General features: G+C 38.5%; 1 protein-coding gene across 23 annotated transcripts in view; it reads right to left on the bottom strand.

Moving 5' to 3' along the window:
- Positions 1–23,939, bottom strand: part of LOC112567948 (mucin-5AC-like) — a 180,523-nt gene that overhangs the window by 9,841 nt on the left and 146,743 nt on the right. For 14 of the 23 annotated variants that reach the window (XM_025244899.1, XM_025244877.1, XM_025244880.1 and 11 more), the window contains 14 exons: positions 7,487–7,494; positions 5,941–5,976; positions 5,262–5,297; positions 5,045–5,080; positions 4,630–4,665; positions 3,992–4,027; positions 3,579–3,614; positions 3,343–3,378; positions 3,102–3,137; positions 2,688–2,723; positions 2,304–2,339; positions 1,282–1,317; positions 869–904; positions 198–233 (listed from right to left, as the gene is read on the bottom strand). The exons of 7 other annotated variants lie outside the window; for them this stretch is intronic. In XM_025244899.1, coding sequence (XP_025100684.1) covers positions 198–233; positions 869–904; positions 1,282–1,317; positions 2,304–2,339; positions 2,688–2,723; positions 3,102–3,137; positions 3,343–3,378; positions 3,579–3,614; positions 3,992–4,027; positions 4,630–4,665; positions 5,045–5,080; positions 5,262–5,297; positions 5,941–5,976; positions 7,487–7,494 — 476 coding nt within the window. Of the gene's footprint in view, positions 1–197; positions 234–868; positions 905–1,281; positions 1,318–1,641; positions 1,678–2,303; positions 2,340–2,687; positions 2,724–3,101; positions 3,138–3,342; positions 3,379–3,578; positions 3,615–3,991; positions 4,028–4,629; positions 4,666–5,044; positions 5,081–5,261; positions 5,298–5,940; positions 5,977–7,486; positions 7,495–23,939 lie in introns of all 23 variants that reach the window. 2 more of the 23 variants (XM_025244889.1, XM_025244893.1) reach the window with 2 other exon arrangements.

Raw genomic sequence — 23,939 nt, 5'->3', positions numbered from 1 at the left:
ACGAAAATATACAAAAAATATCTCAAATGGTCTACCGATTGTCTGCACAGTCACTTTTATTGGAGTATGCTGCCAGACATATATATATATGACACACACTAATAGACCTACCAAATAGTCAAAGGCACAAATAGACACTGAGACACAAATGTGCACAAAAATAAACTTTTATATTTTTTCAATAGAAAGAGATTCACCTGATGTTCTTGTGGTGGTGAATGATGAGAACGGAACTATTGAAACAATAAAATTTAAGAGATTTTATTGATATTCTACTATATTGAGTAAACGCCATACAGACTTTCAGTGGTCACAGAAGAGGCCTAAACTAAATGCTGTAGTAAAAGTGTTTTAACCTGATATTTGGGGATACTATCATCGAAAAATCCTTTTACTCGCTCAAAGATCCAGAAGCTGTAGTTGTGAAGATTAGCATGAAAAAAGTAACAATAGATTGGTGTGAACACCATCGACGATAGAAAATACAATGGAGATATTTTTGACTCATCACCTCTCCAACAATATTGATCTAATAATCTAACACTTTTATGTAGGATTTTATTTTGTGGTTGTTAGTATCGGAACAAGGAAATAAAAAAAAATTAAAAATCGTTTTACATATTATTAAATAAATTCCGTTAAGGGCTATATATATATATGTATAAAACCAAATGCAGTTGTCGCTAGGTGCATAATTCACACACATATTAGAAAAAGAAAAAAATAGACACGTGTAAACTTCCTAATAAATGTGACTTACCTGATATCCTTGTGATTTTTGCTGGACAAACACATTTTACGCAAACAAAAACATAGATGTACAGAAATACACTATTTTATACATACATCTTGATAGAAGCTAACTCACCTGACGTGCTTGCCGTTGTGGTAGCTGATGTCGGAACTATAGAAACAAGACAATATAATATAGACAATATAAGGATCAAATATTTTAACGGAAAATACCAAATTGGCTTCCATAAAAATCAAAGCTACTTCAACGGCATAACACAAATATTAGTTAATGTATCAGGTAGCGACAGGACAGCAGTAAACTGAATATTGTAGTAAAAGTGTTTTAACCTGTACTTTGGAGGAAACTATCATTGTAAAGTGCTTTTACTCAATTAAACATCTAGCTGATGCAATTATAACTAATTGGAACATTAAGTTTACATTATAAGGATGTAAACTCTAACGCCGACACTAAATAGCATAACAAGAATACTTTCTACTCAGAAGCCTTATAGAAAATATTGATGTGGTAAATTCGAAAATTACCTGTTGGACTTGCTGTTGTGGTTGTTGGTATCGCACCTAGCAGATAAATAATATATGAAGAAATATTTTATATTAAGCACAGCTCATTGTATAAACTAGCGAAATCCCTTGAGTAAAATAAACTATATACATATATAAACGGTCGTCTCTGTGTACAGACATTTATATGACTTGTATAAATAATAATTTCTAAACAAAACTTAAACAACAGACTAAAAGATTCATATACACTACTCTATAAAAGTGACTAACCTGATGTCCTTGTTGTCGTGTATTTTTAAACGAGGATACTACCATAACAGAATATTTTTGACTCAGCACCACTGCTCAAAATATTAATCTGATAATCTCAAAAATTACCTGATGGACTTGCTGTTGTAGTTGTTGGCATCGGACCTAGGAATATTTTTTAAATCTTTACAATTACGCTCCTATTATTGTATAAACAAACAAATTTTTTAAGACAAAAATATATATATATAGATTATTATTAAACATTGGCTGTCGTCTATTTGTACCACATGAATGAATAATCATACGTATAAAAATATTAGAAACAAATAGATGTATACGTGACGTTTCCCACCCGCCTTGACAAATGTTTTGTAATGTACCATGTGCAAACTGGAGAGATGGTTTGATCAAAACTTTCTGGAGCTGAATGTTAAGCAAACGGAGGAGATGGCCTTTGGGTGAGCACACGGTGGGAGAGATAGCAGCACCCCATCTCCCCACCAATCCAAGTCAAAGGACAGCAGGTACAGAGGGCTGTTAGGTTTAGTTTCTTGGTACAGTGATAGACAGAAGGTTCTCCTTTAGTGATCACGTGAACCATGTGTACAGACAGGCCCAGCAAAGACTGTACCTTCTGAGGAAACTTCACAGCTCCAATGTCCGCTCATATTATGTTTGTATATGTGTTTGTGTTTGAGAGCAAAAGAAATATTTATGTCGTGCACTTCCTCGGACAGAAAATAAAGTCTGATTTGATTTGATGCTCTTTTTGACAAAAGATGACTTACCTGATGTCCTTGTTGTTGTGGCTGTTGCTGTTTGACCTTAAGACAAAAACAATGACATGTCTAATGCAGTTAAAAAATAAACAACAAAATCGCTGTGAAAACTTAAAAATAGATTAAACAAGCACTTTCGAGGCACAACAACAACAAAACAACATCCAGCCCACTACGCTAGATCAGATCAACCACGGTTGTCGATCTTCCCTCCTAACCCCCTCTACTAAGTACTTATCCGTTACATTCACACTCTAAAAAATATCTGTATCATATATGACAGTTAGTCGTGTATATATATATCTAAAACAGTAAAAAGCACAAAGAGAATCAGACACAAAGATTACAGAAATATACTTTCAATTCCATACAACGTGATACAAAGTAACTGACCTGATGTGTTTGCTGTCGGGGCTGGTGATGTCGGAACTATGGAAGGAGGAAAAAAAGGATTTATGGTCCCCTGGGTGATCTGCTTTCAAAAAAAAAAAAACCGCAAAAAAGCAATATTGACTTTCCTGAAAAAAATTACTTGACCGGAATGACATAAATACACGAGAGTGTGTATAGTAGCCACAGAATGGTCTACAATAAATACTGTAGTGAAATTGTCTGACATTTAGAGGAAAAGTGAATCATAAAGTTTGTTTAGCCACTTGAAATTTTAGCAGCTGTAGCTGTGATAGTAGCACAGGAGTAGTCACAGTAGAAGAATGTAAACACTAATCTCGACACTATACACCATAAGAACGATATTTCTCGCTAAGCACCTCTGTTAAAAATGATCTGAATAATTTTGACGCTTACCAGTTATCCTTGTTGTTGTAGTTGTTGGTGTTGAACCTAGTAATTGAAAAAAAATCTTTAAATCAGGTAAATATCATCGCATTTACAAACAAAATCCATTAAGATATATACATATATATAAAACACAGGAAGGCGTCGTTATATATGCAGACATTTAACGACGTATACGAATAATTACATATGTACAAAAATGATAAACAGACCATTAGATTCATACAAACTTTATAATAAAGTGACTTACCTGATGTCACTGGAGTTGTGGCTGCTATTGTTGGACCTTTGGAGAAGAACAATTAAAGACTTCAATGTAGTGCACTAGCATGATGTAGCAACGACATCTATATGTGTTTCTTTATATATATATATATGACACTCAGTCGTATACATCACGAACATAAAAAAAAAAAACAGAAACGGGGACCTGAAGCTGTACAGAAATACACATATATTTCTACATTATGATAAAATGTAACTCACCTGATGTGCTTGCCGTCGATGTTGTTGCTGTCTGAGCTATTGGAACAAAAAAATGAGAGGAAGAAATGTATAATGGATGATCTACTGAATAGAATTACGCGAAAAGCATTTTTGAATTAAAGAAAAAAAATACTTCGACGGCATTATATAAATACATGATAATATATAAAGTGGTCGCGGGAGGGTCCTAAGCAAAATATTGTAGTAAAGGATTTAAACTGATATTTGGAGTTGACTATCAGAATAAAGTCCTTTTGACAACTTAAAGCTCCAGCAGCTGTAGGTGTGAGAGTAGGTACATAAACCTAACAATAGAAGGGAATAAATACCGCGACAACATAAAATACCCAAAGAAGAACATTTTTGCATCAGCAACACTTTCTAAATATTGATCGGGTAAGGTTGACACTTACCTGCTGGACTTGCTGTTATGTTAACTGCTATCGGAGCTAGAACATTGAAAAAAATTACATTGTCTTTTAAATTACACACATATTTTCGCACAATAAGTAAAGAGCTATGTTTATACACGTGTGTGTATCTTAAACATAGTCTGTAGTCAGTATGTGCAGATATTCGTACAACATCTACGAATGATTCCAACATGCCGATCGGTCCAGACCAGGATGAACAACTACCGCGCATCCTATTAGCGGACTACTGGGTGGGGTTAGCAAGTGTGCTACTGGAACCTCTACTTTCAACAATCAGGTGACGTAAGCAGGTCTTCTTAGTCATGAGACTCTGCACAATACCCTATCCACGACTGTCCATCAAGGCATCTTAGAGGGTAGTCCACCCCGCGGTGACCAGAAGAAGAACTGACTTAAGAAGGTCAAAGACTGGTCTGGTCGTCCTGTACAGGACCTGCTGACTACCGCCCACAATAGGCAAGAGTGGCGGCCCTGTCAGATGGTGCGTATATCCATGTGATCTCCCCAACCACTGGTGCCAATCCTGGGACAACTGACTGACTGCTAATTATATGTATACAAATATATTAGTAACGGATAAATAGATGTGTTTACTCTTTTTGTTAAAGGTGACTTACCTGATGTCCTTGCTGTTGTGGCTGATGCTATTGAACCTTAAGAGAAAAAAAAATGAAATGAAAATGGGAAAATATATGGCTGAAAGATTTACTTAATGGAAATAATGCAATACGCCAAATTAAATAAAAGAAAAATTACTTTAACGGCATAACATCAATACGTGATAATATATCAAGTGGCGACAAGATATGCCTAAACTAAATATTGTAGTAAAGTATTTTAAAACTGTTATTTTGAGGACACTATCATCCTAAAGTCGTGTTATTCACTTCATCTAGCAGCTGAAAGTGTGACCATTACCATAAAATTAACAATAGAAGGATTTAAATACCAACGACGACACTAAATACCATAAAAGGTTTTTGACTCTGTTGACCCCTGTTACAAATATGGATCTGGTAATTTCGGAGATACCTGGAGGACTTGCTGCTGTAGTTGCTGGTACCGGACCTAGGAAATAAAAAAGTAACAATTACGCACATATTATTGCAAAAACAAACAACGTTTGTGATATATAAACATCGGCTGTCGTCCCAATGTGCATACACTTGAGCCACAAGTATGAATAATTATTTGTATAATAATACTACAGACTGATTATGCTTATACAATTCTTAGAAAGGTGACTTACCTGATGTCCTTGCTGTTGTGGCTGCTCCTGTTGGACCTGAAGGGGGAATAAAATGAAAATTTAAATGCAGTGAACAAGAAACTACACATAATTTTTTCGAAACTCAAATACTAGTGTTGAAAAGGACGATTTAGGTTCAAAAACAGGAACATCTATAGGTGTACATTTGACAATCAGACATATAAATATCAAACAGCCAACAATATAAAAGGAATCAGAGACACAAAGATCAGAGAAATACACTTTTATCTTTATTTATCAAGGTAAAACTCAACGTGTGCTTCGTGTCGTGGATTTTGATTTAGAAACTTTTTAAATAATAAGAAAATATGAGTATGAAAGGTTTGCTGGATGATCTACTGAATACACAAAAACTCGAAACGCCATTTTGATTTCGCTGACAAAATTGTTTCGACGAGATAGCATGCATTCGTGATAATAATAAAGTGTTCACAGGCAGGGCCTAAACATAATATTGAAGTTTTTTTAATGATATTTGGAGAAAAGAATTATCGTAAAACATTTCTATTTTATTCATCAATCAGCTGTAGTTGTGAGTGTAGCACCATCAACTTTACAATAGAATGGTGTAAATACCATGAAGACACAAAATCGTAAAAGGATATTTTTATTTCAGCACTATTGGTCAAAACATTGTTGTGGTAATCTTGACATTTACCTGTTGCACTTGCTGATGTGCTTGTTGGTATCGCACCTAGCAAACAAATCGTTTGAATGATGCACATTTTTCTAATAAACAAACATCAGTTAATGTTTATATATGTATCAGTGTATCTTAAACATGATCTGTCGTCATAATGTGTAGACATTCGAACAACATGTACAAATAATTTTATATATAGAAATATTATAAATAGACAAATAGACGTATGTTCACTTTTTTTAAAAAAAAGGTGACATACCTGATGTCCTTGTTGCGGTTGCTGTTGTTGGACCTTAAGTGAAGACAATAAAAAGCAAATGCAGTAATGATTCACTGAATGAATGAAAACTCGAAACACCATATTGACTTCCCCGAAATAAATGATTATTTCAATGGCATAGCATAAATACATGATAATATATAAAGTTGGCAAAGGCTGGGTCTACAGTTGATATTGTGGTAAAATTATTTCAGTCTATTAACATATATTATGAGACTAGCACCATACAATAAACAACAGACGGGTGTAAACACTAACGAGGACAGTAAACACTATAACTAACAGACTAAGATGTATCCACAATTCTTTTATAAAAGTGACTTACCTAATGTTATTGTTGTTGATGCTGCTGTTGGACCTTAAGTGAAAAATAATGAAAAGTTTAATGCAGTGAAAGAAATAGGACACATGATTTCTTAGAAAACTGAAAAATGAGTGTACAAGCACGCTTTAGATACAACAACAGCAACAATCTATATGTGTACAGTTAGTCATGTATATATATACAAACCAAACGGTCAAGAACACAAAGAGAATCAGAGACATGAAGATTACCGAAACATACTTTAATTTTCATACAACTTACTACAAAGTAACTGACCTGATGTTCTTAGTGTCGCTGTTGCTGATGTCGGAGCTATGGAAAAGAAATAAATAAGGATGAAAGGTTTACTGGATGGCCGACTGAATGAAAACGAACTCAAAAGCCATTTTCACTGGCATGAAATAAACTACTTCCACGACATAACATACACACGTGATAATGTATAAAGTGGTTCACAGGAGATGCCTAAACAAAACACTGTAGTGAATGTTTTAATCTGATATTTGGAGCAAAATTTCCCCGAAAATTCATTTTATTCACTTGATATTCTAGCAGCTGTAGTTGTGAGAGTAGCACAGGAGTAACAATAGCAGGCTGGAAACACTAACCACGACACTAAACACCAGAAAACAATATTTCTGAGTCGAACCCCTGTTAAAGAATGATCATCTGGTAATCTATACAGTTACCTGTTGCCCTTGCAGTTGTGGTTGTTGGTACTGAACCTAGAAAGTAAAAAAAAAAATAATAACAATCTTTAAAATCACATGTATATCATTGTCTTAACAATCAAAATTCGTTAAGATTGTTACATATATATATATACGTGTATGTACGTATTAAACAATCAACGCTATGTGCAGAAATTATACGACATGTATAAATAATTATATATATATACGAAAATTAGAAACAAACCAATAGATGCACATCCACATCTTAATAAGGCGACTTACCTGATGTCCTTGTTGTCGCTCCTGCTACTGTTCCACCTTGAAAGAAGAACATTAGAGACTTAACTGCACCCAGGTAACATGTCTATAGTTTGAATCAGTTTTCGTCTGCGTCTTTGTATCTTCTCTTTCTTTCTAACTGGATATATTTAATATGTAATAATTTTGTAGAATACTTTGTGATACTTTTGAGGTATTAAAGGCCCAGAAGACACACACACGGTTTCAAGACGTTAATTGTGTTTGGTAGCAAAATAATCTTCAGCTGTCCAATTGTCAGACACTATCATATCCTACACATTCTGTCGCTAGACTATTACCTGTGTGGAAACTTTAACAAAAATTCAGAGAATTACAAAATTTGAAACTGTCTGAAATAAATACTTACCTTGAGAAATCAGGATCATGATGGCCACAAAGGTTACCATGGTGAACGCCATGTTAAACAATCAACCTGGACGGAGCCTTGAAGTGTCCCGTTAGTAGTTTTTTGTTGTCTGCCAAGACAACCTAAAAAAACACCTTTTCTTTATTGAAATCTTTTCATTGACAAGCCCTAATATCTAAGAATCAGTCTAATAAATTTTATTTCTAAAACATCACACAAATCGTAGACTAGAACTAGGTTCTCCAAGCTGAGCATCTACTGTGATGGTGGTGAAAATCTCTCACTTTCAAACACTGCGCTCTTTTGTTTTTGCGTTTTGAACATCGATATGTAAACGAAGAATAATATCTGTTTTATTCTCTGACTAATTGTGTGCTTGCTGATTGCATGTAAAGTAAATGGCAAAACATCGGCTTTGAACTACCTCACGTCAGTTGCCTGTCTTGGTTTCACTGTCGTGCTTTCGTTTTGAATACCTACTCGTTCGAGTATAAAATCTAACAGTAGTCAAGTTCATCCTCTCGGGAAGATACGTAGCTTTCACCTGATATCAAAAGCTACAACTTTTGTTTAGAAAAAGAGCGCTAAACCCAAAGGTAAAATGTCCGAACAGGGATTTGATATAAACAGAAAACACACTGAATTGAATATTGACATACAAAATGTAGAATTCTTTAAACTGTCAAACTTTCAGGTTTAATTTTTTTGAAAATAATACGTGTTGTTAGAGTTTTAAAAATACCTTGTAAAACCAGATCGTGCTCTACTGTCCGTTGGTGGACGACATAATCAAACCTGACCCATTTTTAGAATTCAACAGAATGCTTCTGCTCCCATCGTCCACGTCGCTCAGTTTGTACACATTTATTTTACAGATTTATTGTAAGTTTATCAGTTCATTAGGTACATGAAGTGATATTTGTAGGTGAAAAATTAAATTGAGTATGCCCTTGCGATCGTTGCTGTAGTGCCATAGTAGGTTCCGAGAGTTGGGTTGCTGAAGTATTTTCTGAATGTTTCCAGTCATATTTTCATGGATTACATAAAATCTTAAAACTCAGAAAATATTTTTAGAAAATGTGCAATTCGATTGGTCACGTGACTTTAATCTTTTCACTGGCTTGTAAGCAAGAGTCACTGCTGTATGAAGATGTCCAATAAAAACATTCTGTGTTATTCTTTTTTCAGTAACAATTCAGGTACCGTTTTTTGAAAAATAATAAAAGGTATCTGGCCTACTTTTCTTCATTTGCTGGCCATGAAAGTACTTTCTGTCACATGGACATTTGGTCTTAAGCTTTTCCTAGAAGTCGACAAAGGAGAGGTTCTTTTCGGTTTGACAAAGAGGGTTTTATGTCCGGGCATTCAGTGAGCAAAATATCAAGTGTCTCTCCTAGGAGCTTTTGTAACTTAGAAACGTGATATCCATGCTGCATGAGTGAACTGTCTGCTGGTTTGAACTCACAATGTCAGCCACAGTGTAACACGATGTCAAGGTCTACTTCAGCTCCAGCCTACCTGTCTGATGAGGTGGTCTGATGATCTGAGGGCGCTGACCTCTGGGAACCACGAGTTCGACAAAAGAGCTTTGCCACTCGCTCTCCTTTGTCTACAGCGCAATCTGTTAATGTCTCGTTTTTTTTTTCTTTATAGAGCTGTGACTATGTACGATATAAGCTGTTAAATCCGGCCTCCGCACCTACCGGTGTGAGAAATACTCCTGCGTAACTGCTATCTGTGCCTACATTCAAGTTTAGTGACGCAGTGACATGTACTGAGAGTGTGAATCCGCGTGAACTATGACCTATTTTTGTTCTATTTGTCTAGTTTGTTTCTTTGTGTGCGTCTTTCAATTTACTATTCATAATCTCTCCTAGTCTGTCTCTCGTTTTTATCCTTTCTGTCTCTCTCTTCTCTTTGTCCTCTATTTATTCTCCTACTTTCTTATGTTATATTGCTTTCTTTCTCTCTCGTACACTCACCATATCCCTAAATTTCGCTCTCTCACTCTTTGTATTTCTTCTTTACTCTCTCTGTCACTGTCATGTATTTTTAATCTCGTTCTTTCTCTCTCTCCCCTGCTCTCTCTTTCTCTTGCTTTGTCATGTAACCTTGAGGCTTTAGTGTTTCGGGTAAGAACACCGGTCATTAAGTTATTTTTCCTGACAGGTTACTGTATGGAGGTGATCGCAGGCCAAAAAAAAAACACAACAACAACAACAACAAAAAAAACCAAACAAAACTAAAATAAAAAAGTTCGTTCTGCTTGGATGCCAGGGCTGTAAGAGCACAAACTAACCCCGAATAAGGACACGTACATTTTATTGCGAAATATCTTTAGCTCACATTTCTATTCATACAACCTGACACTTATCCAGCCGAGCCCTCTTCCTGTTTCTTTGTCGAAGCTCGTCTGTTAGCCTGTCTGCGAAGCTAACGTGCAAATATATGTTTTAGTACTTGTGCTGTCTGTCTGTCTGTCTGTCTGTCTGTCTGTCTGTCTGTCTGTACATATGTATGTATGAGTGTGTGAGTGAAATAAGACACAAAACGTTTTTTTTTTTCCACCACCAGTGTTTCCTGCTTATGCTGCGGTACAACTGCATTTAATTGCCGAGAAAAGTTGTATAGAACAGTCACAGCTCACGAAAGCAGCAAGGAAGTCAACAGGCAACAAGAGAAGTTTGTGATCAAGATGTTGCAAGAGGAGCTGACGGAAAAAAGCGCAAACAGCAGGTGAAGGGGGCAAGAAGGGGGCCAAGTGTGGTGATACAGTGAGGACAGTGGGATCACATGAATGAAATTTATACACCACCATAAGGTCGGCTGTACTAAATAAGATTAGATATCAGAATCTTTTCTTACTTCAGAAAAAAGCTTTCAGGTTATCTGGAACTGTAGAGCAGATACATCGAAGTGTGTGTACTTATCTACAAGCCCATCTAATTAAACACCGACGGTCAGGTGACGCAACGGTTAGGGTCTGTTTGCAATACAGTAAGGGTTGGTTTTCGAAGTTTTAGAGTTCTCTCTCTGTATACAGGGCCGCCGAGAGCCAGCCCGGGCCCCGGGACAGACGACCTCTCCGGGCCCCTTGTACTTGTAATCGTAAATTATTTTGCCAGTATATAATGTATGTTTACAATTCGAATCTCAATATCTACACTTCATTCAGTGTCACGACCGGTAGTCGGACATTGCGCATTCTTTACGAAGAACGACAAGAGATCACTTCAGATTGAGACGTTCTGTTATTTATTATACACCAAAAAGAAAAAAATACTAAAAAAAACCCCACAAATTGTAATACAAGAATTTCCAGCAGGTCAAATTAAACCATACAGCACAAGTTCACTGTTATCCGTTCTAAATCAGAAAGTATACATCCTAGGTTGGTTCAACATCGACACTACGGCAGCGCGCAGGCTGCTACAACAGTTCTCATACACATATCCCTTTCAATCCACATCTAACGATACTTCTCTCCGAGCACCATTCTAGCCACCAGCAATGTCCGTGTGCTCATAAATGTTCATCAAACACATACACACAGTCCGTGTAAACCGTCTTATTCTCCCTCTAACGTTGACGGTGGAGATAAAAACTGGGGGGTACGACCTTCCCCCTCTCTCTCTCTGGAGGTCAACCCAAAAGGCAAAAGTCTTACTTTGAGTTGTCGGCATCAGCGGACAATCAAATCGTCAGTGTCCTCAACACTCCATTGCACGACTTTTTAAAGACGACAGCGACGGCCCTCCACGCGGTCGGTGTGTCGTCGTCGTTGTCAAGTACGAGAGTGGAGCCCACTTGCTCAACACTCCCCAGCTGTGATGAGATGCTGCCCGCCTATAGTCGTCGGCTCGGGTTCTTCTTCTCTGGAACTTCTCAGTTCGGCGATGTCCACTGCTCCCAGTAGCAGATTCGGCGAGGAACCTTCAGCAGCAGTTCTACTGAAGTTGCAGTCCCCAAAACACAGCAACAGCAGCGGCTCCGTAGCAAACACGGTACAGCAAGTCCGTCATCAATCCACTCCACTCACAATTAACACAATTAACAGCCGCCGCTGTATCAATCAGCTTCTCGATCGCTGGATGGCTCTCTCCCCCCCCCCTCAACTCGCTGCTCGATACTTCCTCTTGTTACTCGTTTCTCCCTGCCCCCCGCCCGACGCTACGGTCTGCCTGAAATCTTCACCCCCAGTCCCCTAGACCAGGTGTCGCATTCTTTCAGCCGCACGTGAGGTCCGAAACTCACGTGGGGTTCACGACCTCTATATCCGTCAACTAATTACGCCGTTGACTGTCCATCGCAGAGGGGCACACACACACACAGGGCTGGCTACGCCACCCCGCTCCCCCCTCCATTTCCTTTCACCAAACTCAGGCGCAATTGCCACAAACAAAAACAAAAAAAAAACAAACAAAGGAGGCACGGACTGATCCGTGACATTCAGTAACGAAATATAGACTGCAAACAGTAGGACAAGTGCACTAGGATCTACATCACTACTTGAACATAAAGTTACATGCGAGTGGTTAGTAAATGAGGACAAATGATGTTAAAGGATCAGACTTGTAGCACCCAGCTCCACAGACAACCCCCCCCCCCCTTAGTAAGGACTGTTACGTCAGCAGCGATGTCAAAACCTCGACAGATTAGAACAACGGGTAGATGTATCACATCGCCTTTTTGTTCTAAGTGCTGCGAGTTTGTACTAAGCTCACTGACGTGCAAGGAAATGTTCTCTATGTAAGTGATTTATACTTCTACATGTAAAGAGGAAGAACCGAAGAAGTAAATGCCTAAACAAGTCTTCATCGAGTGTAATAACCTCATTAAAAAAAAGTGTTTGCTGCGACGAACAGCAGAGCACATCAGTTATCATTTTTATCAACTTACATAACAAACACGCAGCACCTATCGAAAGTCCCTTCCTATATTATTCCTTTAGCAAAACCGCACGCGCGCGCGCACACATACACACACAATAACTACACACACGCATGCTGTTACACGTAAACACATATCTGAACTGAACTGTCGCCTTCAGACTCTTTAAAGCAGAAATTTTGAATTCATCCAACTTTTTACGAAGCATAAACTCGGTCGACTTCAACCGCCATCAGTCACTAGCCGTTAAAATACCTGCTGAGTTTTAGAAGACAAAGCAACTGTTTTAAAGACTAGTTAGCTAGTAAGTGTTAATACTTTTAATATTTAAGGAGATTAGGTTTTGTAAAAATGACAGAAAAATAGAAATGTTAAGCATATTTTAGGTGAATCGTAATAGTTCCTAGAACAAAGTTATACTGTACTAATATTGTCATTTTACCTGCTGACTAAAAACTTTATGAGCTTTTCTCACAAACTTCATTATTGTCAGTCAATTTGAGACGCTAGTCACTCTCATTGACACTGATGTTCCTGCCTTGTCAAATGCTATTTGCCAATAAACTCGATTACTATACTGTATGGTAGTGTGCGACATCGCAGTTAGGTGGGATGGAACATAGCACGCACACAGGGAGGGTGGAGGGTGGCAATGTGGGGGTCGGGTGGTCGCTGGCGGGTGACAGTCACGTGACAGAGGGAGAGCTGGAGGGAGTCTGTTACGACTGTAGCGGTAACTTGGCTCGTTTAAAGATCTGAAAATCTGCGGTGTCACACTTTCCTGTACAAAGTCACTTCAGTCATCCGTTGAACAGAGGATAGAACACGTATACAGCGGCTCACACTGTAATATTTCTCAGTATTATTTCAATGTTCAACAACTCAACCTTATAACCACATAATCAGCGGACTGCCACACAGGCTACTTACATTCTCTTACTTCCAACTCACACAGAGTACTACTTCCAACTCACAAAAAATCGAATAACGACCACCTAGGTCTACCCCAGCTTTTTTTATAGATCCCTTCTAAAATGCTAAAAATACAAAATAAAAAAAAAATTTAAAAATATATAAAAAATTAAGACGCAGTACGCCCTGACCTTGACATCGCCACTTCCGCCAAGGCCCCGTCAAACTAAGAATACTCAATTTCGTAACAGAGTCGACTAGCGACAGGATGCAGGTGCGCGGATGTGGTTGGGAGGGGTGGAGGATGAAGAGGCGAGGGGGAGAATGAGAGGAGACAGCTAGCGCCAGCCGACGATTCTTGACAGCATAGGACTGACAAGTAACTTGAGCAAATAAAGCCGTTTTTACAAACCCTCGCTACTATGCCACTCTCGCTACTATGCCACTTTTGCTCGGTCCCGGTAGGTGGCATAGTAGCGAGATTTGACTGTATACAGCATCATATATGACAGCTTCCTTGAAGACAACTAGCGCACAATAAGAAAGATTCCGAGGTGGCTTTGGGGGACGGATGGTGGCTAGATAGTATCTCCTTTTTACCGGGGGCTTTGTCAGCAAAGAGCAAAAGAAGGTCGGAGGCCGATGTGTTATTACAGGGCGATGCTGGTACATCGCCGGAGGTCGTGCGATCGTCCCACACCTTTAGTTACAGTAGTCCGAGTCCTCCCGGTGACATAACTCTCCTCCCTACCTCTATCCGGGCCATCCACCCACCGTGCGAACACTGTCTCTACACTTAAATTACCTTTCTCATGCTAGCCTCCTCTTTATCATCCTCCTCCAGCTCCAAACTTCCCGCGACACCACCGTGATCAATTTATAAACCTAATATTTGCGGGACGGCAGTTTTTAAAATGTTTTGCAATAATGTGTTCTATTTTGCTGGCTGCGATAGTATTACAGGATAAAATAGTCTCATTGTATCAAGGATCTACTGTGTAGACTAATGTAGTTGTTTGTTTGGTGATGGAGATACGGTTAAAGAAAGTCTCAGTGTTGCTTAGTAACTACGAAAAAAAGCAGCCTTGATGTCTCTCGCTTACAGGCTGCAGCGCCAGGGACGGGCCCCCACCATGTCGGTTCACAGAGTGGCCAGTGCACACATCAGTAACATACCTGCCTGATCTCCACTGTTAATTCCGATTTGCTTGCAGGGCCCGCCCCCTCCTCCACCCCACCCTTCCCTGTAGTGGCAGCTGTAGCCAGCAATCTCATGGCACCAACGTTCTTCAGGGCGGTTCACACGCGATAAAATCTTCAGTGTCCAGCGGCCGTCGCCTCTTGGCTTGTCCAGCGAGAATATGATACCCGCTGACTACACTTCTCACGATAGGCCCCAGCACCCCGAAATTGTATTCTACAGACTTGAAACTCAACTTCTGCATGTGTAATGCTTGGGTATTCTGTCCTTAGACCTTTCTTTAAAAGAAAAGGAAAAGGAGCAGAAGAAAAAAAATCCACTGACCAAGGCCGGGCCCCCTTGACAGCCGCGGGCCCGGGTACACCAGACCCCCTGTCCCCCCCTCTCGTCAGGCCTGTCTGTATATATACTTTTAATTTAATTATTACTTAAATAAACGGATTTTTGTTTACTTTGTAAATACTGTTCAACATTAAGTTTGTTTACTTGTTTCTAAAAATTTCTTTTTATTGTTTGTTTCAGTGGTGTCCTTGCCTATTTAGCGGAAAACTTGCAACTACACTAACTAGGCTAACACTAACTACAGAGCCAGCTCTGACGACTCACTAGTTCATGCGCAGCAAGACGATGGAAGGAAGAAGCCTGAGGGTTTCAACATATAAATGGACATCCTTAGGTATGTAACCGACCCCTTCGGTGTGCAAGTAAATGCAAATCCAACTGTACACTCCTGTCTTTTATTCTTCACTGTATGATGTATCGTTCGCCATTTGTGAATAAAACGGGTGTCGTTTCGGGGAGAGGAATATCTGTACGGGTCTCTAAACCGGATTTTTCCTTGATCTTGTCCTTATCATAACAACTATGAATTTTTATCGCTTGGATGGCTAGCATAGGATTTTTTTCAATTAACTCCTAGAACGAGGCCATAGACAGAACAGCTTCCGGTTTAGCCAACGACGTCATTGGCTATGTCAGCAAAGTCTGCTAGAGTAACAACAATAACTGAACAGTCAGGTGGTTTATATTATATATCTTGTGGAAGGATGCCACTGTGTGAGTGTCAAATCTTTCAATGTAACATTTTTTGATCTTTCTCGCTTCTCTCAGACAGGTAGATCGAAAGAGCAAGCCGAGGGGCGAGCGGCTCTCATTCATGCTAAAGGCCGTTCAGACAAAAGTTTATATCTATTGGGAGCTAAGGTCTGGTTGAAGCGGATGTCTGAGTGTCAACTGCTTGCCGAGACTAGCAGCGGAGAACTTCGCAAGAGGCCAAATGCTGGTCCCGACACAGTCATCGTCCACCTATACACGTCCGTGATAACAGCGATAACACAGATGTCTCTGTCTTTATGCTTGTCTTAACAATGACATTTTAGAGCTCTTGTTACATAGCTATGAAACTTCTATAATATTTTATAGCTGTCCCTGTTTTTACAAAAGAATTTAAGAGCCGTCCTTGTTTTACAATGCTATTTTGGGAAAAAAATAACCTTGTTCTAACAATAGTGTCTTTTTTTTTGTAAGAATCATTTTAATGTTCGCAAGATTACCTCGAAATAGTAATAATAATAATAATAATAATAAGTCTTTTATTTTAGTTTTTTCCTGTAAAATAACCAAGTCTCTTTTTATTTGAACACGGATCATTTACACTGGATTTGTGAAAAGAAGACAGTTGGTCAATGTAAAGTAAAACTAGGAAGGTTCAAAAATACTGTTAAAACTTACAGATCAGCTGACAATAATCAAGACTAAAAACTTTTATAAATTTTAAAAAAGAAACAGGTAAGTCTTGATACCATTTTTGTTTAAAATAGCTTTAATATACTTTTTATAATATGGCTCAGGTTAATTTACGGGAAAACCACTGTTAGCCTTCCTGGTGCGCTTTAGAAATACGCTTGTACGCAGTAGGCAACACAAGGAACTGCTTTTAAGGATAGGTCCCATACAAAAAAAAATCCATCAAACGAATTTGAAAGAGGCTTAGTCATACACATTTCTTATTTGAAGACATGCCAGCAGGTTTATGGTAAAGTGGATTCAATTCTGTTAAAAGCTGACGGGTGCAGGCCGATGAGGTTCCACCCGACTGCTTTCAGTAGCAAGCGCGGATTTGCTCGTGGATCCGATGTATGATAAACGGGTGCACTGTGTTTTGAACGGGTGCATGCTTACAGTGATTGTATAGTGACCAGATTCTGGGCCTGATTATAAAATGTGCAACCCAACCCAATGGAGTACTGACTGACACGGGAGGTCACGCCAGACGATTATCGCCAGAATGAAATTTTGTCATGTCTTAATTCAAAACGAAACCTGGGAAGCGTAGAAATGTCTGTAGTGCTCGTCATTATCACTTTTAATAAATCGTAATATCAGGAAATCGAGCACAACTCTTGTCGTTGCGTTTGCGTTGGTCGTTTTTTTTTTCCCAGATGGTACATAAGACCATTGCGAGCTTTTATTATTCACCATTCTAGTAGGTAAGAAAAGTATGTAAAGCTCATTATTAAAAAAAGACTGATGAACAAAATACATAATCAGTAACATTAGAGCACATTCACGTGTGTTTTTCGTTTTCAACTGTAAAACGCATATTTTCTAACTTTTCTACTCTAGCTGGATTAAAGGAACTAAAGGAGAGGCTGGCCATTCAGGTGACATTCAATGCTAGAGGAAAGGATCGTTGGTGACATATAAGACAGGCGGATAGAGGAAGGAAGGAAAATGTTTAGAAGTCACTACGACGCTTCTAAATTCTTAAAAAAGGCTTTTCTTTAGAGGAGAGGTGAGAGGAACCTGCTGCTAACACTAACTGCTTATTTGATTATTTGGCGAGGTGGATATACATCAATGTATGTATCTCTGCATGTACTTACGGTAGTGATCAGGTGAGTAGCAGGTCTGCACCCGACAGTCGCACCACGCTGAGGATTCTCTTCTCCAGAGGAAAAGACTCGTCTGACTGTCAATCCTCACTGCTCCACTTGATCAGCCAACCGCGGCACAGAGCGATGACTGCTACCTAAGTGACACAATGTCCCACCCCAGGGACGACACGTGACTGTTCGTGACCATTCGACGTCTGCTTGTTCACCCGACTACACCGCTAGTAACCCTCAGCAGTACACGCCGGCTACAGCCACCGGAGGCTAATTAACTGCTCCGCTCGCACACACGACATGTCTCGTTTAATTTGTGTCCCCTTACTTCCTTCTTTCACATGCAAACATACACAAACGCACAAACACACGCACACACAAATGCACATACACATGCACGCACTCGCACGCATGCACACACAAACGCTAACAGAAAACGAGTATGCGACAGCTGATGTTATTTACATTACTGAAGACAGTAATAATGTTTAAAAGAAAAACAGCTAATATCATGATCCTGAACTCTTGGAGCGGTCCGGTGGCGCAACTGTTAGCGCCTGTCACCAATACAGTGAAGGTTGGCTGCCCAGAGTTCATTTCTCGTCTTGGGCACGCTGCTCTTTCTCTGCACGTGACATCTGTTTACAGGGCTGGCTGCCTTGCGTTGATATAGCCTCAGTTGCTGGCACGGCGTAAAACACCAATCCCCCCCCCCCTGGAACTCTTGGACGGATGACATAATATCCCGCTCTGCTTAAGGAAGCAACAATAATAACAAGAAGATTAATATAGGTTTAAGAAATTGAAATTTATTAATATGACACACATAGTAAAAAATGTAAATAGTAAAGATGTAGAAGACAATCAAAAAGATAAGGCAAATTATCAGCCGAAATATGCTAAAGAACATGCTATAATCAAAACAGTTATAGAAAACGGAAATATCCAATCGACAAAGAGTATGCGATAAAAGGAGCTATGGAATTCAAGTAGCTGAAGGATGAAATGAAGAACCTAGTTGTACCAATTAAAACAGAAAGTAAAAGTTAAAACTGCAGTTCACCACCACATCTAAACATCAAAATACTAAAATAAATATAAACACCACATTTTACTACTGAAATAAATCTTCATTTAGTATAAATTTAAATGAACTGCAACCTACTGTAAGCTAAGACATTGGTAACGTTTCTTATATGTGTAATAGTGTATAAGTAGAATATGATCTACTCACTTGTTATAGTTTGACGGGTAGCTGGGATATGTCAGGTAAAGGAGTTGGCCAGATACAGCACTGAGATAGTCTGGGATGTTTGCACATATATCTAGTAAAGGGAAACGTTGACAAGAATACTGGTATTAAAAATACAATGTCAAGATGCATAAATACTTTAATAAACAGCTGTTTGAATAGTTGTGTGTGTCAAGCCCGCACACAGCCGGAGTCAGAACAATGCGGCAGAAGTGGATGAACAGTTAATAGGACACAGGACACACGATATGCAGTCTTATGGATGGAAAGGACAACAGATGCCAAGAACCTATTGTTGTCTGTCAACAGTTCAAAAGGTCAGCATGAAGAGGTTCAGGGTTATGTTCTCAGGCTTGACTTTGCTATACGGCCAGTCTACAAACAATATTTTCTGTTAGTTAATACGTTTCTTAAGGTCAGGATCACACACCAAACAGAAGCTGATATTTATTTATCTAAGTATGTACTGACCAAAGGTTATCGCCTGGTAGGTCAGCCTGAAGCCTTTTGATGTGACAGACACGTCAGTATAAAACCTGATGTACATGTCCTGTCCTGAGCTGTAGTACACGGTCTGGTTCGGCATGGAGTACAACTTGACAAGTGACAGGGAGGAAGGGGACAGACCTGTGACAGACAAATGTTTGTTTTAAGGGAATAAATAATCGCCATGTGTAAGCCAACTGGGTGGTAAGTGAAAACTAATTTAGATTATGTTGTATGGAGACAATTACAACATGTACTCGAGTACTTTAACCATTCACATTCTAACTAATCTTTCTTCTCTACCAACACCTTTCACTAGTAATACCTTGTATACTTCCAAGTCTGTTCTAAAGCCGAAAGTTTAATTAAATATTCTTTTCCCTATAGCTGGTGGTTTCTCATCTCTCTTGTCATACCTTTATCTCATGTGTGCACATGTGTCGGTATTTGTGTATGACACTTCATATCTCTGTACGTGTGCTGTGCACACCTCTCTCTCTGTGCCAGATATATTGTTAGGAGATTGTTTATGTCAAAGCGCATTATGCTTGCTGCAAGCAGGGAATGTCAGTATAGACATGTTTTATCATAATCATCATGAAGTATTAAAAATTTAAAGAAATAATACGTCCGGCTACAAGATATCGCTCCATATTCTAACTTTTTTGTGAAATCAAACATTTCCAGCATGTCAGGCTTAATGATGAGAAAGACTGATAGATGTAATTTGCTAGTCCGAAACCCCATGTTAATGGACGCAACAACAGAGATTGTAATCATAGGTAAAAGTTTATATATGAAGAATTCCTGTAAGATGGGATATCGCTCAGAAGAATTTTCATAACTTTTAATAAATTCAACTAATGATCAGAACAAATGACACAGTTAAGAATCCAACCGTCAAACATCTCGACGAAGTCAAAGTTAAGCTCCAGAGACACATCAGTGACGTTCACCTTGACGACGAAACCATCGGGGGCGATGATCAACTGACCACAGTCTGTGTTACTGTAGACCAGAGTGTTTACACAGTGTAACATGGATAAAGAGACGACAGTTAGGCAAGACACAAACTGCAATGCACGAAAAGTTTATTTATTTTAAACAAGTTAATTATCTACATTTCATTTCTTTGAATTGGCAATTTATGTGTGTAACCCTCACTCTATCGTAATTACCACTTATGATAAGTTAAACACAAATATGATAACAGTCTTGTCGCCTGTTTTGACGGAATCTTCACCCTTAGGTCCTTTTGCCCGTCAGCAATATTTTGATCGGTTACTTCATAGTTTTTAAGTGTTGTTCAGAGCTGGTTGTTTTTCTTAACTCGCTTCTCAAGACTTCCTAGGTATACTTTTCAAGATATGATTTGAACCAAAGTTTAACGTGGAGTGTGAAGGTCGCTGATGTCCTTCGGAAAACGTTTGAAGCTTCTGCCTTCACTGACACGTTAAGGAGAACAATCTGCTTCCCTGTCCAGTCAACCGTAAAACTTATTCAGCGGATTGGAAAGTGCGGCGTGTACATCAGTTGCCACTATTGTCTTCCTGTCGGTGACTACTCACGGGCAGCACCAGACATCATGGGAGTTGCCGCATTCAAAATAAGTCTGGAGCTTTCACTTGAAATCCCACTTTATCCTGAGTGTGACTTGCTGTACACAGTATTTAACGGAATGACTGTTTTTATTATCGCCAGACATGTAAACATGCATTTGGGCCGTCACTGAACGTTGAGAACGTTCTTTAATCACAGTTTGTCGGTGGCACAGGACGTAGTGTTACACATATGCAACAAAATGACAATTGACACGTACTTTCTTGTAGCTCCAAATTTATTATAAAACGAAAAAGCAATTGATATACAGTTTACCGCAGATTTTTCTCTAGAGTAAATGATTTCAACAGATTTCAGACTGACGAGCCGTAACGTGTCCATTAGTGAAAATACATTTTATTTAGTACAGAGTTTCTTAAAAATCTTCAATCTATTATAGGTAATTCTCTACTGTCCTTATTTACTATTCATTCATTTTTTCTGGAAATAACTGCTTTATTTTTATTTTTGAGATATACGTTGTAAAAATACCGACCATTTATGACCATTGTATAAATACATTGATTGCTTCTCCTATAAAAACAAAAGTCTTAATTTGTTGGGTGTTTTTCATTGGACAAAACTAGAATAAAAATACATGCAAACAAACATTCATATTAGCGGTGAACCAAGTAAAGATGGTACAAAATATTTCAAAGAAAATGGAATATATCTGCCAGGGAAAATGATAAAGAATATGCTATATACATGCAACAACAAAACTAAGAAAACGATGTACTGTTAAATCTAACAAAATTTTAATTTGGGATTTTGCATAACACTAGCTACATATAGGATATAACATTAAAGGTTTTTCTTTAAGCAGTAAATAATCAATAATGTGTTTTACGTGAAATTACCTCATTAAGCAATAAAATACAAACAGTTCAATCCACTTCGGGCTCAGCTGAAATAGCAGCAACACTGACCCAGAACATAAGCTTATTTATATACAAGAAGATGACAATTCTGTCACAAACGCATATACAAAGTAACCGAAATTCCTCTCCGACTTGCATTTATTTATTTACTTTTGTAAGATGGACTTTACGGGGAAATTCAACCACAACACTAAGCAGAGGTTTCTATGTTACGTATTTGGAGATGTCCACCATTTCTTACCAAAAGGGAGGTTTTAAAAAAATTCAGATGGTTTACAGTAAATAATGCAACATTTTAAAACATATTCATTGATCATTGTATTCGAAATCAAGTATGTTGAGTATATGATAGAATAAAAAGACATCTACCATAGACTAAGAAATTACAATAGTCTACAGTATACTGCTTGTCATTCATAATGTCAAGCGATGTCTACTGTTATGATCAGAACAACGTTTGTATGTATATTATGAAAAGGTCTACAAAAAATCTATAGTATCCTGTGTGTTTATTATAGATGACAAATCATAACTGATGCTTTTATGTGCTGTGGGCACTAAAGTAGGTGCTAATTAAGTGCGTATCTGCACGAAAATCTACTTTTTTAACAGAAATAAAAACAAAATAAGTTGATTGAACGATCAGAACCATTGTGCTCTGCTTTGCTCTAGAGATTGGCTTGAGGCTGCCTGTAGTCCAGATGTGATCAGTCGTTGATGATGTCATCATGGGCGTGAACAGGTAGAGACACATGAACAAGTACACGTGCAGGGGTCTGAAAACGAGATATTACAGGTTGATATATGTTGGAAATAGTATTCCATGCGTGTTGCTCCTCATAAGGAGGCAAACATGACAGTTATACATGTATTCATGTTTTTTTCCTCTCCCACTCTCACACACAAAACTTACCGTAAAAGTACGAACCAATATCAAGTGACTCACCCGATGATCGAGGTGGTGTAGTTGGTACTGTCGGACCTGGAGATTAAAAGAAATAAACAAAACTACATGAACAAATAGATGAGTCAAGGGTTAAGAATGGTTAATTGAGGCACATAAGCAAAGAATATAAAATATTACTAGTGCGATATATACCAATAACATATAAACATTTAATGGCAGTCTAAGGAGAAAAATATATAAAATCAACGAAAAGAACCTTTTTACAGTCCTGTCAGAAACCGTCAGGCAGACTGAAGGATTTATTTCACCATTAATCAAAGCAAACATGCATACGCACAGATATACATACGAAAGGTCGGTAAATAACACAATAATAGTTTTAGTTATATCAGACAGACTCTAGAATGACGATTAAAATATTTCATTTCTTCTTTTATTTTACTCCGAGATAAATGGTACTGACTAGGCGTGGGTACGGAGGGTTGATTCACAGCCTCATAGATGACACTGAGGCCGGAGTTGGTGACAGACCCGTAGCCGGTGTACCTGATGTACATGTACTGTCCAGAGCTGTAGTAGACTGTCTGACGTGGGATGCCATAGAACGTGACAAGTGTAGGGGAGGACTCCGACATACCTGTGATATGATAATCCAGTGTGCCATATATATATATAGAAAGAGTTGTCCTTAATTATGAACGAATGATCTACAGTACAAGGTTAGGGGGAATATGAACAGTTTATGCCAAGCTAGAAACTAAAGCTATATCACGGCAAAACAGTCATTTTGTAAACAGATGCAACAGAAAGAGAAATAATAGTGTGTCCAAGACAAGACCTGGACCCAGGATTGTCAATGGCATTTGCTAACCGTAGCACAATTTACAGGACAACAAACACACATCCTGACATCTGACGATGAGATTTGAGAAACTCTTACCATCAAAAATCTGGATGTAGTAAAAGAAGTTGTCCGAAGTGGCGTTTACGACAGTCAACTTGACAACATCACCATTATTAGAGTTGATTAACCAATTGCAGTCCGTGTTACT

Source organism: Pomacea canaliculata, linkage group LG7 (assembly GCF_003073045.1).
Source record: "Pomacea canaliculata isolate SZHN2017 linkage group LG7, ASM307304v1, whole genome shotgun sequence".
In the NCBI taxonomy this organism is placed as follows: domain Eukaryota; kingdom Metazoa; phylum Mollusca; class Gastropoda; order Architaenioglossa; family Ampullariidae; genus Pomacea; species Pomacea canaliculata.
The sequence above is the reverse complement of the archived record's forward strand: the minus strand, read 5'-3'. Positions and strand labels throughout refer to the sequence as shown.